The 14,775-nt window shown below is 42.7% G+C and overlaps 1 protein-coding gene across 1 annotated transcript in view; it reads right to left on the reverse strand.

The window, feature by feature from the left end:
- GRID1 (glutamate receptor, ionotropic, delta 1) overlaps nucleotides 1–14,775 on the reverse strand; it is a 1,105,771-nt gene that overhangs the window by 202,274 nt on the left and 888,722 nt on the right. Inside the window, exons 9-12 of the mRNA XM_006872457.1 lie at nucleotides 7,545–7,646; nucleotides 5,564–5,761; nucleotides 2,497–2,821; nucleotides 698–836 (exon numbers count right to left, since the gene is read on the reverse strand). Of these exons, the coding sequence (XP_006872519.1) occupies nucleotides 698–836; nucleotides 2,497–2,821; nucleotides 5,564–5,761; nucleotides 7,545–7,646 (764 nt within the window). The remainder of the gene's footprint in view (nucleotides 1–697; nucleotides 837–2,496; nucleotides 2,822–5,563; nucleotides 5,762–7,544; nucleotides 7,647–14,775) is intronic.

Here is a 14,775-nt window from a genome sequence, read left to right on the forward strand (position 1 = left end):
TATGGTGAAAGAACACAACCTTGTCGCACACCTTTCCCAATTTTAAAACATTCAGTGCTCCCATGTTCTGTTCGAACAACTGCTTCTTGGTCTAGGTACAGATTTCTCAGAAGTACAATTAAGTGTTCTGGAATACTCATACTTCTCAATGTTGTAACTATGGAGCCACCAATTCCCCCAGAATGTAAATAGTGAAGAAAATATTTCAACCCTTAGATTCAATAATATTATGATTTTATAAATTTAATTGAAATCAGTTTTCTAATCATTGTGATAATTGGCATACTTTCTAAAATCATTTTAAGGTGTCTGAAAATTTCAAAGATGTATTAAACTTGTGAATTTAATTAATTTTAATTCAATGTTTAGAAATGTTTATTGTATAAATGTAGCCAATGTTTACATGTCTGAAGAAATTTAATTTGTTCATTTTTAACATTTTGATTTATTGGATTTGGTAACAGCATTTAAATGTTCAGAGAAAATAATGAATTTACACATTTATGTAATCGTTTACGAGGTAAGGTACAATCGGGGAGAGAGACACTTTTCTCCATGTACTGAAGGATCTCATCATCAAATGGCAAAGGCAGGACTGGAGCCGGGTCTGCTTCCGGCCTTTCTCCTGCACACGAGGCTGTTCCTGACAGGGTGGATATTTCCTCTCTGTACCTTCTCATAGTGAAATGGGTCTTACCTTATGGGATTGTCCATCCTAGACACGGTGAGGAAAGCAGCCAGATTGGCCGTGTAGGAAGAGCACACGATGAGGGTGAAGAGCCACCAGCTGCCCATCACGATGCGCATGGCCATCGAATTCACTGAAGACTCACCACCTGTAGTGGGCAGGCATAGAGGGATTAGTCGGAAGCTTGTGTTTCATCCCCCCTCCACTGAGAAGCATTGGACTGGACTCTTAGTTATGTGAAATTTGCCAAAACTCCAAGGATAGAGTTCTGAATACCAAAATCTTCTGGCTAGAAAATTCTGACATAGAGTGATATGGATTTATAGGGTTGTAACCTGATGTGAGATTCCATTTCAATTCCAAATTTGCACATACCAGTCTCAGGAATTCTGTAAATACAGAATATTACTTCCTCCCCAGAGGGCTCTGAGCTTTCTTTTAAACTAAGAAATTAGATGTATCCTATCATTTTGGTACCATTGTCCTCACCAGGAGACTCTTCCCCACCAGGATTTTCAGAAATCACTGCATGTGACATTCAATTAGAGGATTCCACTTGGAGGCCAATTTTTTTTTATTTTTTATTTTTTATTATTGGTCCCTTAAGTGGTGGCAGAAGAGAGCAAACCACTGATGATTCTCCTTATATAACCACACACATTGCAAATGGGGCCAAGACTCACATTAGGAACTTTGCAATTTGCAGATTCTAGTAACAATTGCCTGATCCTGTAACGCACCAAGTGCTATCCAAACATCTCAGAAATGTGCACTTGGTGTCTCAGGAATGGACTCCACATTACTGCAACACAACTGTGGTTGCTTTTCCATTAAACCTTCAGATTTAAACAAGAGTCAGGGTTTCATTTGATAACCTCATGTAGACAACAAGCCGTCTGATGTGGGAGGGGAGAAAGCGCAAAGCAGAATTCCGAAATTAATTTTAACCTAGAATGAAAAGTCAAGATCCTTGGTGGCATGTCATTTAAGTTCTACCTGATATTCCTCAGCAAAATCAGGTAGAGTCTAATGTTAGTGCTGTCCTAGAGATTAAATAAAATTGCATTTAAAATTACTCCGGTAAAACATCTCTAAAAGCTTTGCTAATGGATAAGTTCTTCAAGGACCCTGCCAGTGTTGTTCTCAGCTCCACTGAGTCAGCCCCTGAATCCTGGCAACCACATTCACTACAGAATGACCAAATGCCAGGTCCTATGCTTGGCACTATCTATTGGATAAGCTCAGTAGTTCAAACCCACCACCTGCTCCTCAGAAACCCTAGAAAAAGGTCATTATGAATTTGAACTGACTCGATGATGGATCATAAGAATGTTACCATGCCAGGCCCATGATCGAATGTGGATCAGACTCTGAAGATATATAAGAGTTGTCACTGGCTCATTTTCAGAAGTAGATCATCAGACTTTTCTTCCTACTCGCTCTCTCAGTCTAGAAACTTCACTAAAACGTGTACAGTATCATAGCAAAATATAAGCTTCTACGCAATCCTGGTGTGGCTGTGGGTTACTGCATTGGACTGCAAAGACAGTATGAACTGCAAGGTCAGAGATTCAGGCTCATCAGCCACTCCTCGGAAACCCTACACAGGCAGGGTTGCTATGGGTTGGAACAGACTCAACATCACCTGACAACAACAACAACATTGCCAGATGGATGGTGGCTAGGCAGGAAATACACTAGTAGAAAACGGAATCCGGGTCTCCCACAGGGAAGTTTGCCACAGAACTACCAATGGCTGCCACTTCAGAACCTAGGGATATTCAAATAGCAGAAAACCAAGCAGGTACCTTGTTGTACGAAGGTGCCATAGACAATCCAGATGGCGCTGTGCAGGGTGGCTGTGGTGGATGGCCGGGGCTGACCTGCATTCTGAGCCTTCACAGCCTGAATCCGATTCAACACAAAAATCAACACACCAACCACAGGGATGGCTGCTGCAATGCAGGCCCATACAGCAAAATCAAATGGAGCAAACAGAGAGAAGATGCTGATTCTCTCCTCAGGCTTCCTGATTAGCATCCCCACCGAGTAGTCCATGTACCGCTTGCTGAAGTCCACAACACTCTCCCTCTCTGGGGTGATGGTGATAGCTGAGATGGCCAAGTCTGCTCTCTGAAAGGCAAAATGGTCTCATCAAAATCAGTCCTCAACTGTCCTGAACGACCGAGTTCTGTTTGCCAAGGGAGAAGCTTCAGCTTTTGGTCTTTTAGGAAATGGATTTGAAAGTTGTCACTCTGCGACCTTGAATCATATAAGGAAAAGTTAAACAAAAAAAGTTGTCTTTAGCTTATAAATTTCTCTCCCCAGCCTTAAAAACTGGAAATCGCTTCTGAAGAAAAGACTAAATTTTTCCCTCATTCCTGTGAGAATCACAGCTTGTTATCTTGTTCTTTTCAGTTTACCTAACAAACCTTAGCTCTCTCTCTCCTTTCTTTTGCCCAGGTTCCCCTCCACCTCCAGCAAGTAGCCCTTTCTAGCTTGTTCTCGACTCGTCTGCTTCCACACTTTACTTCATAGGAGACACTATGTCCCAGCAGGCCTCTCTGAATTCCGTTAGTCAAACCTAATCTCCCTCTTTTCTAAAATACATTGGAAGTTATATGATGAGTTGTACAAACTCCCCTGAATCCCCTTAGTACAATCCAGAGTAAAGAGATAAAGCATTGATGATGACAGTGTCATACCTCTCTTGTTCTATGACAGGTACACACCTGACTCTTTCTTCTTTCCTCAACGAAACAAGACTCAGACTTTATTTATTTATTTATTTATTTATTTATTTATTTATTTATTTATTTATTTATTTTCGGGAGAGGAAAATGTGGGACATATTTAAGGGTTGAGGAAGAGAAATCAACAGAACACAGAATAGGTTGAAAGTACAGACTGGAGGGAAATTAATGTATGAAGGAGGGTCTAGAGGAGACACAAGGAATGAACTCATGAACGCGGATGCCGTGGTTAACCTTCTGCAGGATGAGAAGCACTCCCCACTTCGAAACTGAATGGGAGAGCAGCTGCCTACAGGAATGAATTTCATAAGAGGTTGGAGAAAGACAAACTTTTGCAAAAGTCTCTGAAAAACGTAGTCAAGGGGTGCAACAAATGACAAGTTAAGGAGCACGGGTGCACCTGAGGTGGGAGACCACCTACTGTTCATAGTCCATTTGGATAGATTTGTGATTTTTCCCTCTTCCAGCATTTGGCAGAGTCCTGGTGTGGTGCTGGAGGATAATGCGCTGGACTGCAAGGTCAGTTTGAACCACAAGGGTCAGCGGTTCAAACTCACCAGTCACTCCTCAGAAACCCCATACAGGGTTGCTATGAGTTGGGGTAATAACAATGGCATTTGGCAGCCTGGACGTCAGAGGGAATGAAGGTCAGCAATAGGGTCATTCACGGCTTGGGTGCAGGAAATAATCCTCAACAGAAGGGCATCATAAGGATGAAGGTAAATTTGTCAGGTAGTGAGGACTATAATATCATTCTATTAATATATAATGATTCGGAATTAATAACCTAAGAAGATAAACTCAAATATATTATGCTAAGAGGGAAAAGGCAGAAATTAAAAAAACAACAACAACATGTATTTTGTTGCTTCATCGATATGAAATTATCAGAAAGACAATTCTATAGAGACAGAAAGTAGATAAAGGTGGACTGTTGTTGTTATTAAGTACCATTAAGTTACTTTTCACAATGACCCTGTATAGGATTTCCAAAGGACACTGGTAGGTTTGAACTGCTGACCTCATGACTTGCAGCCCAGGATTAATCCTACAGTGCTACACCAGGATCACATTAGGATGATGAAAAGGGTATTTTTAAACTGTATTATATTGAGGGCTACACAACTTGGAAAATGTACTAAACATAATTATTCACCTAAAATGGGCTAATGAAACTGAAACCTCAATTAAGTTGTTGTTTTTTTTAAAAAAAAAAAAAGCTTACGGGCTATCTGAGGGATTTCCAGTGTTTGCCTTTCTGCAGTCAAAAGCAAAAGGGCTGCCTGGGTTTTAGGACTGAAAGTCTAAGATTCAGAAGGACAACCAACTGCATCCAAGGAACAGTCTAGTGATACGGAAGAATCCAAATTTCAGGATAACAATAAGATGCTCCGTGCCAAGGAGCTCTAGCGGAGCACAGGCAAAGATCAGGTGGGGTGAGGAGGTCAAAACACAGGAAGTCTGGGGTTGTCTCTAGAGATGTCAGAGTTTGTCTAGAAATGGCAGCCTTCAGTCTGGAGTGAGAGGGCCTGAGTCAGATGTCACTATCATAAATCATTGAGAGGAAATGAGGATGACAGGGGCAGGGACAGGAACATAGTGACTTGGCCTCATGCCATAAACCTTTATGAAGATACAGATCCTACAAGAGGGTAAGAGAGTGATGGTTTGAAAGTAGCATGGGAAACTGAAAGACATTAACAATGCAAATACAGGCTCACCATCACTCTTTCACTGACACACACAGCTACGTATTTGCACATACAAAGCCCAACTGCGGTCCAGTATGTGAATTACAAGAATATGAACACGTGCCAGTACCCCTGCCTCCCCCTGAGCACTGGGCTCCTGTTTAAAGATGAAGTTGAGGTGGATCTCCAGAAGGTGTGCTTCACAGGCCCAGGAGATGGACTTCAAAGGAATGAGAACAATGGACAGGGAGAGAAACCCCCAAGTACCAGGGGATGAAAGGGTACAAGAGCAGAGCTTTAGTATGTAAAGAATGGTTAAGTGCAGTGTGTTTAGCTGGTTCCAGGGTTCCAACTATATAATGAGGTCAAGTTTAGTTAGCAACACAGAGGCAGACTAGGGCTCTCTCCATCCATCTGCTATAAACACCTACCTTACTGATAAGCTCGCCAATCATTCCGTTCCAAGAGGTGTTGTGGAGCTGATGACCGTACCTGCCGTCTGGGGCCTGGTAAATGTCATATTTGAAGCCCAAAGCCTTGGCCAGCGCATCCAGGACGTCCATGGAGAAGCCTTTGTAGCGTTTAGGCTGCCCAAGAATGTTCTCTGCCACCATCACAAAAGGCTCTTCCTGGGGACAACAGAATAAATAGTTAAGGCAATATTAAGGTTCTACTTTTTCATTTCTTCAATTAAACAGCAGGTCTGGGAACACATATTCTCAGAATCTTGCTGGAGTGACATATCTGATCAATCATCACTTTTGAAGGTTTACGGAAGCTTTATTGTATTTACCCTATTTCGGCCTGGGGTCTGAACTTTTCTGTCCTTTTCTAAAAGCAGTTGATTGACATTTAGGCTATAATGCATTAAAAAAGCTCCGATTATTGTGTCAATAAGGAGGAATGAGTATTACTTGCTATGTATTATGCTATCCAAGCCATTCTTCAAAGTCCCAATTCCCAAAATAATATGACTTCCTTGCTTGTGATGATATTAGCGCTGAACGAGAACTCTGTTCTTATGAAATGCCATCATTTGCGGGACCCGCATAAGAAACATGAATATCATTCATGTAGAATAGTAAATGGTAAGAAAGTTCTAAGATACTAGGCAGAGAGAAAGCAATATTATATTTAGCGGGTTTTATTAGAAAATGTTGTTCTTGTTGTTGTGTGGTTGTTAAGTGTCATGGAGTCAGTTTTGACTCACAGCAACCCTGTATAGGGTTTTCAAGAAGCAGTTGCTGGGTTTGAACAGCCAACCTTGTGGCTGGCAGTCCAGTACTTATCCAACAGTGCCAGTTAACTGGCAAAGCCATGTCTTAATTAAAAACGGAGAAGAATGAAACCTACACCTTCCAGGTCCAAAGTCATGCCCTGTTCACATTCACACACTTCATACTGAGGAACATGTGACCAACTGGAAAACACATCAACCTCTCCTACTACTCTTTTTCCTACTTTTGTAAAATTGAGTAAAAGGGGGCCTTCTGGGAAACAATCCTCTAAAATACATCCCATTGGTTTTGTTAGGAAACAGGGTAAACATCTTAGTGATGTGTATTTGGGGAATGCAGAAACACCACTGTCACTAGCTTCTAGACTTGAGGAGATCCTACTAGCATATCTCCATGGTGGAGGCAGATATTTGCATCATGTCTGACATAGCTAATAGATAAATTACATATTTCTCCCATAGTCCTTCTAAAGAGGTAGAAGAAGCAATTGAAAGAAATACGAATGTTTCTAAGTACTCTACCAAATGTAAAGGTCTACGACTCCAGATCACCCACGTAGAAAAGTTACAAGCCATAAAGGACCTCCATTATGAACTGTATGTCACTGTGGGTCCCTAAGTCAAACTCTTCGGTTGGAAGAATGTCCTTCTCCCAGCATCTGCCTGGGGTATCCTGGCTAACAGCTCAGCTTTCCTAAGGACCATCAGTAGGTTCCGGTGCAGCTGGCATCCCAGGATAAGTGGAGACACTGAGCCTTCTCTTCTTCTGATCCACCTGGGTGAATGGCACATGATCAACCTGGGTAACGGCATGTCTCCAGAGCAGAGCAGTGACCTTGGGAACTGGCAAGAACACCCACCATCACTCTTCCTCACATTATACCTGGAGTCCTGGCATGGCTCTACGGGATAAGTGATGGACTACTCACTACAAAGTTGGCAGTTTAAAGCCACCAACTGCTACTTGGAAACTCTATACAGGCTTGCTATAAGTCGGACCCTACTCAACAGCACTTAACAACACAAATAAATCATTCTACATATGGTTAAATAGAAGAGCTTTTTGAACCCTCAAAACTCAATATTCTCTTTTCTCCCAAGCCAGCCTTAAAGCAGAGAGAAGCTGCTGACTCAGTGCCTGAAGGTGAAGCTCTTGAACATCCATATGATCCTACCAAGACAGTCACCACCTTGAGAGTCAGTCCTTGCAGACGGCTGCCCACTGGCCTCTCTTGCAAGCTGCCATTCAGGCCCTTCTCTGAATCCCACGTTGCAAGCTGTGAAAGAAAAAGGAAGTGTAATGAACACAGAGAAAGCACCCATGCTCACTCTAGGAACTTGCCTCCTGAGTTAGGACTCGGGGCCAGGCGTGACTAGGCAGGCAGCAGCCTGCCCAGCTACCCAGAGACCCAAAGTCATAGTAAAATCTTAACAAGAACAGAGGAGCAATAGAGTGCTTCATTTCCTGTATCACCTTACCTGGATCTCTGAGACATACTAGACTCCGAAAATAAAACCAATTGTTACAACTTGTCTGTAGAACAAATGTTTAAGTCCCATTTCATTCTGTGCATCCACTGAGGCCAAGAAACTGGGTTTCCCATAAAGTGTCCCTTTTCTTTCATTACTCATTTGACTTGCCTAGGCCGGAGGGTATTGTGTTCTACTATCTCCTCCACCAGCGGCAGGAGGAGGCTCAACACTGAGAAAGGAACAACACCCAAGTGCACAGCTTGCCCAGTATTCTGGTGCCTACTGAAAGCAGGGTGAAGAGCTCCCTGCCTGACCTCACTGGAATGCAATCCCCCTGGTATGCAGATAGAAGTAAATGTGGGTTTTCTCCCTGAGCTTACAGGAGCTATCTAGAAGCTAAATGCATATCTGATCGGCACCTTGTGGTGGTCAAAAAGTCCCTATCCTGACTCAAAAACAGCAGAGAACACCAGGTATTTGGGGACTGCTCCCCTTCCTGTGACCCTGCATGGACTGGACAATAGTGAGGAACCCTTCCTGTGCTCACTTCCTATGAGGACCAACCACAAATTGGGGATCTTTTTTAGAATATGGATATCCAGCACCATCACAAACTCATAGAGCCAGAGAAGGAACTATGTCTATTTCTCCACTGGGTCTCAAGCCCAGAAATTCCTGCAGCTGGCTTAAGTAAGATGCTTTCAGTGGGAAGAGGATAAATTCAGATAAAACGAGTCAAGGTGTTGAATTCCTGGATTCTTTGGACTAAGCCATGTGAACTCAGCAGGCAGGAATAAGATGGTGGTGGTGTGCTGTGGAGTCGGTTCTGACTCACAGCGGCCCTGCATAGGGTTTCTGAGGCTGTGAGTCTTTATGGGCGCTGAAACCCTCATCTTTCTCCTGCGGAATGACTGGTAGTTTCAAACTGCTGACCTTAAGGTTAGCAGTCCAACTTCATAACCACTACACTACCAGAGTTCCTTGTTGTTAAGTGCCATTGAGTCAGTTCCAACCCATAGAGACCCTGTATAGGAATAGGATAGATACTATATACTGGGGCTGCCTGCATCTGTACCTCAGACCTGTTTAACTCTGTAATTGGGGCTGATACTCAACTTGGATATGAATGATGTTACCAAAGTCTCTTTAACCATTTTGATGACTCAAAGAACTATGTTGTTGTTGTTGTTGTTGTTGTTAGGTGCCATCGAATCAGGACCAGCTCATAGTGACCCTCTGCAGCACAGAAGGAAACATTGCCCGGTCTTGCACCAACCTACAATCAGGGCCACATTTGAGCGCATTGTTGCTACCACTGTGCCAATCCATCTTATCGGGGTCTTCCTCGTTTTCTCTACAGTAGGGATAGTTCTAATCTAATGATGATGTAAGGAGTTCTGATGGTGCTGTAGGATAAGCACTGAACTGCTAATCCCAAGGTCGGTAGTTCAAACACACCATAGGCATCAAAGGAGACAAAGGTGGTTTTCTGTTCCCATAAAGATGTAAAATCTCGGAAACCCTATATAGGGCACTAAGAGTTGAAATTGACGGTGGGTTTGGAATGATACTTTATCAATTCCTGGGACCAGACTTACTACCCTTGCACCAGAACTGAACCCCTAACCCTGACTGCCAAACTCCACTGGCATCAGTAAAGAGGTACCTTGACTCTCTAGTCCCCTGGTTTCAATGGGAGTCAGAATGGGATTCCACTGGACCTTGATCAACTTGCCTTTACTGGTCTCTCTGCTGAGATTTTATCAGTGATGAGGATGGAGAACTGAAGGCAGGAGATGCAAATAGCAGGAAGCCCTCTCCTAATGGAAATGCAACATAGATCCATCCTCCAACATGCTGCCATGTACTTTTATAATAAATAAACTCAAACATTAACTCACATTAATTAACTTTTTCTAGTGACTTCCAATCCCCCAATGAATAAACCCTAGCGTTTTTAAGCCAGATCTCAAAGAAGGGCCTGATTAATTCAGCCCCAGCTCTGAGTCTCGTTTTCATATTCAATATCCACAGTACAATCCTATCCCACCTCATGTGCTTCCATGACTCTCTTCAATCCAGTTACTTCTACTTAGAGTACAATTTCTCTTCTGCTGGATCTGCTGAATTCACTTATTAGAATAAGCTTTTAATTTTAGTTTTGTTGTTGTTAAATGTCGTCGAGTCGATTACAACCCATAGTGACCCTGTATAGGGTTTCCAAGGAGCCGCTGGTGAGCTTGAACCACTGACCTTGCAGTGCAAATGGCTTTGCAGTCTGGCGCATTAACCCACAGTGCCACACCAGGATGTACTAAAAAGTTGAACACCTGGAGAAGGCTATTATGTTGCACATGATATCCTTGTACGGGATATTGTACATCCTGGAGATGGAAATCATATTTGGTAAAGTAGAGGCTCCGAGAAAAAGAGGAAGACCCCAACGAGATTGACTGGCACAGTGGCAGCATCAATGGGCTCAAACAGCAATGATTATGAGGTTGGCCCAGGTTCAGACAGTATCTTGTTCTGTTGTGTATGGGGTTGCTGTGAGTTGGTGTCGACTTGATGGCATCTAAAAACACCAACAAAAAGTTGTAGAGATAGAGGAGAGAGTTTTCATTTAGTCCACACCCAGTGTCCCATGGCTAAAATGTTGAAGCGCTGTTAGTTGCCATGAAGCCAGCTCTGAGTCATGATGACCCCGCGGTCAACAGAACAAAACACTATTCACTCCCGCACCATCTTCAATATACTCAAGTCCCGTGTTGCACCCCTTGTGTGTTTTGAATGCCTTCCAACAGAGAGCGCTCATCTTCCGGCAATATACCGGATAATATTCTGTGGTATACATTGGCTAATTTCTGGAAATAAATCACCAGGCTTTTCTTCCTCGTTTTTTTCTAGTCTGGAAGCACTGCAGAAACCTGCCCACCATGGATGACCTTGATGGGATTTGAAATATTTGTGGCATAGCTTGCAGGAGCTTAGCAATATGTGAACCACCACAGTATGACAAACTGACAGATGGATAGTGAAAGATGATGTTTAAGTATGACATATTTGTTATAATTAATGAGCCAACATCAATACATTATGATTAACCTAGAAGCTACACATTATTCATATTTATCTAGTTTGTTTTTTCAGGGTTTTTCTATGCCTCGTGTTCCTTTTTAATTCCAGGGTCCCATGCAGATCCCCATGTTCCTTTTAGTCATTTGTCACATTTTAAATGTTCTGTTGGCATCTATTCCCTGACTAAACTGCTACTTGTGATTTGGTTAGCTGTCCCTGTCTTTGTTCTTAAGAAACCAAGGGTGAAGGAGATTGAAGAGTTAGGAGAACAGCTTTATATATGATAAATGCCACACTGTCAACCCTTTTTTGTTTTTGTTCATAATCCCCTCTTCTACTAAATCTTGATCCTAAATGAAGGGTCCACGTCACATGAGTGTTTATATTCCAGAGACTGGAGAGAGTTTGGCAACCATTTGTTATTGTCGACTTACAGCGACCCTGTATAGGTTTTCTGAGGAGTGGCTGGTGAGTTTGAACTGCCAGCCTTGTGGTTCAAAGCAACGTTACGATCCAGAATTTGTCCTACAGTGCCTCACCCAGAGTCCCTTTCCAGTATATATAATACAACCTTAATTATGTTTTATATAAGCAGTGGAAAGCAGTTAAAATGTAAAATACAGAACTATCTAGGTGGAAGAATTATGAATTATCGTCATCATCTATTTTGTGTTCTATGTTTTTATAGGAGTCCTGGTGTGGAACAACATATTGTACCACAAAGTCAGTTTGAACCATAAGGTCGGTGGTTCAAACTTACCAGCTGCTCCTTGGAAACCCTATATAGGGTCGCTATGAGTCAGAACTAACTCGATGGTACTTAACAAATGCTCTTAAAAGGGCCTGCAGCCTCGGAAACCCTGTACACGGTCGCTGTGAGTCGGAACCGACTCCACGGCCCACAACTACACTACTACTACGATAATAGTCAAGCAGACAAGCTTCTTATAAGTGAAAACAATTAGCAGAGATGATTTAGTTCAGTTCTGTCACATACAAAGGGCTGAGAACATGAACGATCAAACAATGAGATACAAGTTCTTGTTGTCAGAGCTAGTCTGAGGGTCAGAATCTAGTGTGACAGTCCTTTCACTCCAACAAAGCTGTTCTCAGATGCCATGTAAGCTGGAGGAGAATCAGAAGTGGTGGCCAAGGGTGCCACATTTCCTGGAAGGGTCATCTGCCTTGCTCATCCAACACGGTGCTCCACGTTCTGTGACCTCTGTCAGGTGGTGCAGGACACATTAGCCTGTCTTTCTGAGATGCAGACGTGACTGAAGCCCAACTCAAGGAGGAAAAGCAATTTTCCACCACTAAGGAAGAGAGTCACAGTCCTGGTGTAGTGCTACAGGAATCACAAGGTTGGGAGTTCAAACCCACCAGCTAGTCCCTAAAAACCCTATATCACGTTGCTATAATCAGAATCAACTCAACAACACATAACAACAACAAAGGAAAAGTGTCAGAGTCCTGGTGTGGTGTGTTAGAAATCACAAGGTTGGCAGTTCAAACCCACCAGCCACGCCCTGAAAATCCTATACAGGATTGATCAGAGTTGTTACTGATAAAACAGCACTTAACAACAACAAAGGAAGACAGATGGAGTCCTGGTGTGGCACTGTAGGATAAGCACTGGAACCACAAGGTGGGTGGTTCAAACCCACCAACGGCTCCTTAGAAACCCTACTACACGGTCACTATAAGTCAGAACTGACTTGACAGCATTTAATATCACCAAGGAAGAGAAACAGTACAACATCATTTGAGTTAATATCCAGACACCTAAATGCAAGGACATTTAATTCAACTGAAGTCTATGAGATGGAAAAACATTCCAGAAGGGTTTTTGTAATCCTTTTCTTTTATCTGAAACTGCTTATGACTTGAATGTGTGTTTTTGTTTGTTAATTTCTTTAAATACAGACTTCTCTTTCTCTGGTCTTTAGGTATTCATTCTGTACCTTTACAAAGAATGAAAAAAAACCTTCAAAACCAAAGTTTTGCCTTTCAAATGCATCTAAGTATGGCCTTTACGTTGGGTGGGCACATTTATTATCCTTGCACATCAGGCTGAGGCTCAATGTACCAGGCTAAGCTAACCAACTCCCCAACTTCTTCTTAACATAAAATCTGACAACCAATGTAGTGAACCATAATCCCTTCTGAGTAAGGACATCCCTTTGAACCCCTGGCTATATAAGACCAAAATAGGAAAAAGCATCAGTCTACATGGAAGGACATGATAGATTAAAAGAAAGAAAGAATACCCTTAAATAATACTCAAGCTCTCAGCTGACCAGAATCAGAACCCACTCTGTCCACCTGCCTGCTGAGAATATTACATGCTCCCCATTCTGAATGCCAAGGCAAAAGCTGTAGTCAATAAAATAACTGTGGTTGACAGACTTGATAAATGGGAAGCCAGGAAAACCTTTCACCCAAAGTCCTGACATGCAGTCATCCCACTTCAGACCATTTCATTTGTACATCAGCGCGTCTACTCTGACTTCCCTTGTATTTTGCAGACACAATTTTACGTATGAGATCAATGACTTTGTGGCCACAGACACCCACTTTTGACAGCTGGCTTGTCAAGAGCAGTGCCTGAAAAACTAATTTCCAACACTTTTAAACACAACAAGTCCTGCCATTATTTGATAAGACGGCAGTGATTCTCATTCCTCGCTGAAATCTGCCCTATCCAGACCAGCAAAGTGGACGGAGCCAGAGGTTACTGCACCATCCTCACTTAAAAGAAGATCTATGGCTTCCAAATCTGATTATGACAAACAACTGTTCAAGAGATCGTTCAATTGGAGAATACATTTCATGAACCACTGGTCTCAGAAAAATATATTTCTTGAGTCAATAGAGGTGTTCTTCATGGTAACATTTCTAAGTTGTGAGATGTGGGAATTGAGGACTTTGTGGCCCAGTCCTTAATAAATGCAGAGTTGTTGTTGTTAAGTGTCATTGAGTCACTTTCAACCCACAGCATCCCTGTAGAGGGTTTCAAAGAGCAGTTGGTGGGACTGAACTACCCACCTTGTGGTTTGCAGTCCAGTGCTGATCCTACAGCACGGCACATGGAGTTATTAACTCTAAATTGGGCAAGCTTCCCATAGACCCATCACAATGCTTTAAATTAGCAAAAGACAACCCAACACCTTTACATATAGGGTCCAAATATGACCCTGGTCAGACATGGGAGTTTGCCAATTCCTGAAGAGGAAAGGAAGTAAAGAAGGAAAAAAGGCAGACAGGCTTATGTAACCCAAATGGCATGCTTATCAATATCCAATAACACAAATGATCAATAACATAGATGGTGTCACACTTGTGCATCTGGTGAGGTGGGACTGTCTCAAGGGAGCACTAGAAACAGAAAGTGATGCTTCTGTGACCATTGTCATCACCCAGTGGCTACGGCTGGATAGTGAAGACAGGCTAGGCTAGGCCAGGCTGCCAGGCATCCACAGGATGGCCACAGTGCTGGGTCATGTCAGCGCATGACCTTCTCTAAGTTACTAAGTCCTCTGCTAACTTTTGCTCCTCTGGACATTTTTATTGGAAAATGAATGGACTTTGTGTACATTTTAAAGACGCCGAGCCTTAGCTGGGGTGGGGAACAGTCAGCCAGCACATTTCAGACAGTCAAGGGCAGATTTTAAGTTCTGGCTAAGTGCAGGGACAACATGCTCAGATACAAACACAGCATCCCAGAAGCAGAGTCTAAGCATCTGATGCCGTCAAATCCATTCCAACTCATAGTTACTCTATATAGGGTTTCCAAGGGGCAGCTAGTGGGTTTGGACCACCAATCTTGTGGTTGTTGTTGTTGTTGTTAAGTGCCAT

The sequence above is a fragment of the Chrysochloris asiatica genome, unplaced genomic scaffold (assembly GCF_000296735.1).
Source record: "Chrysochloris asiatica unplaced genomic scaffold, ChrAsi1.0 scaffold00198, whole genome shotgun sequence".
NCBI classification, from domain to species: Eukaryota; Metazoa; Chordata; class Mammalia; order Afrosoricida; family Chrysochloridae; genus Chrysochloris; species Chrysochloris asiatica.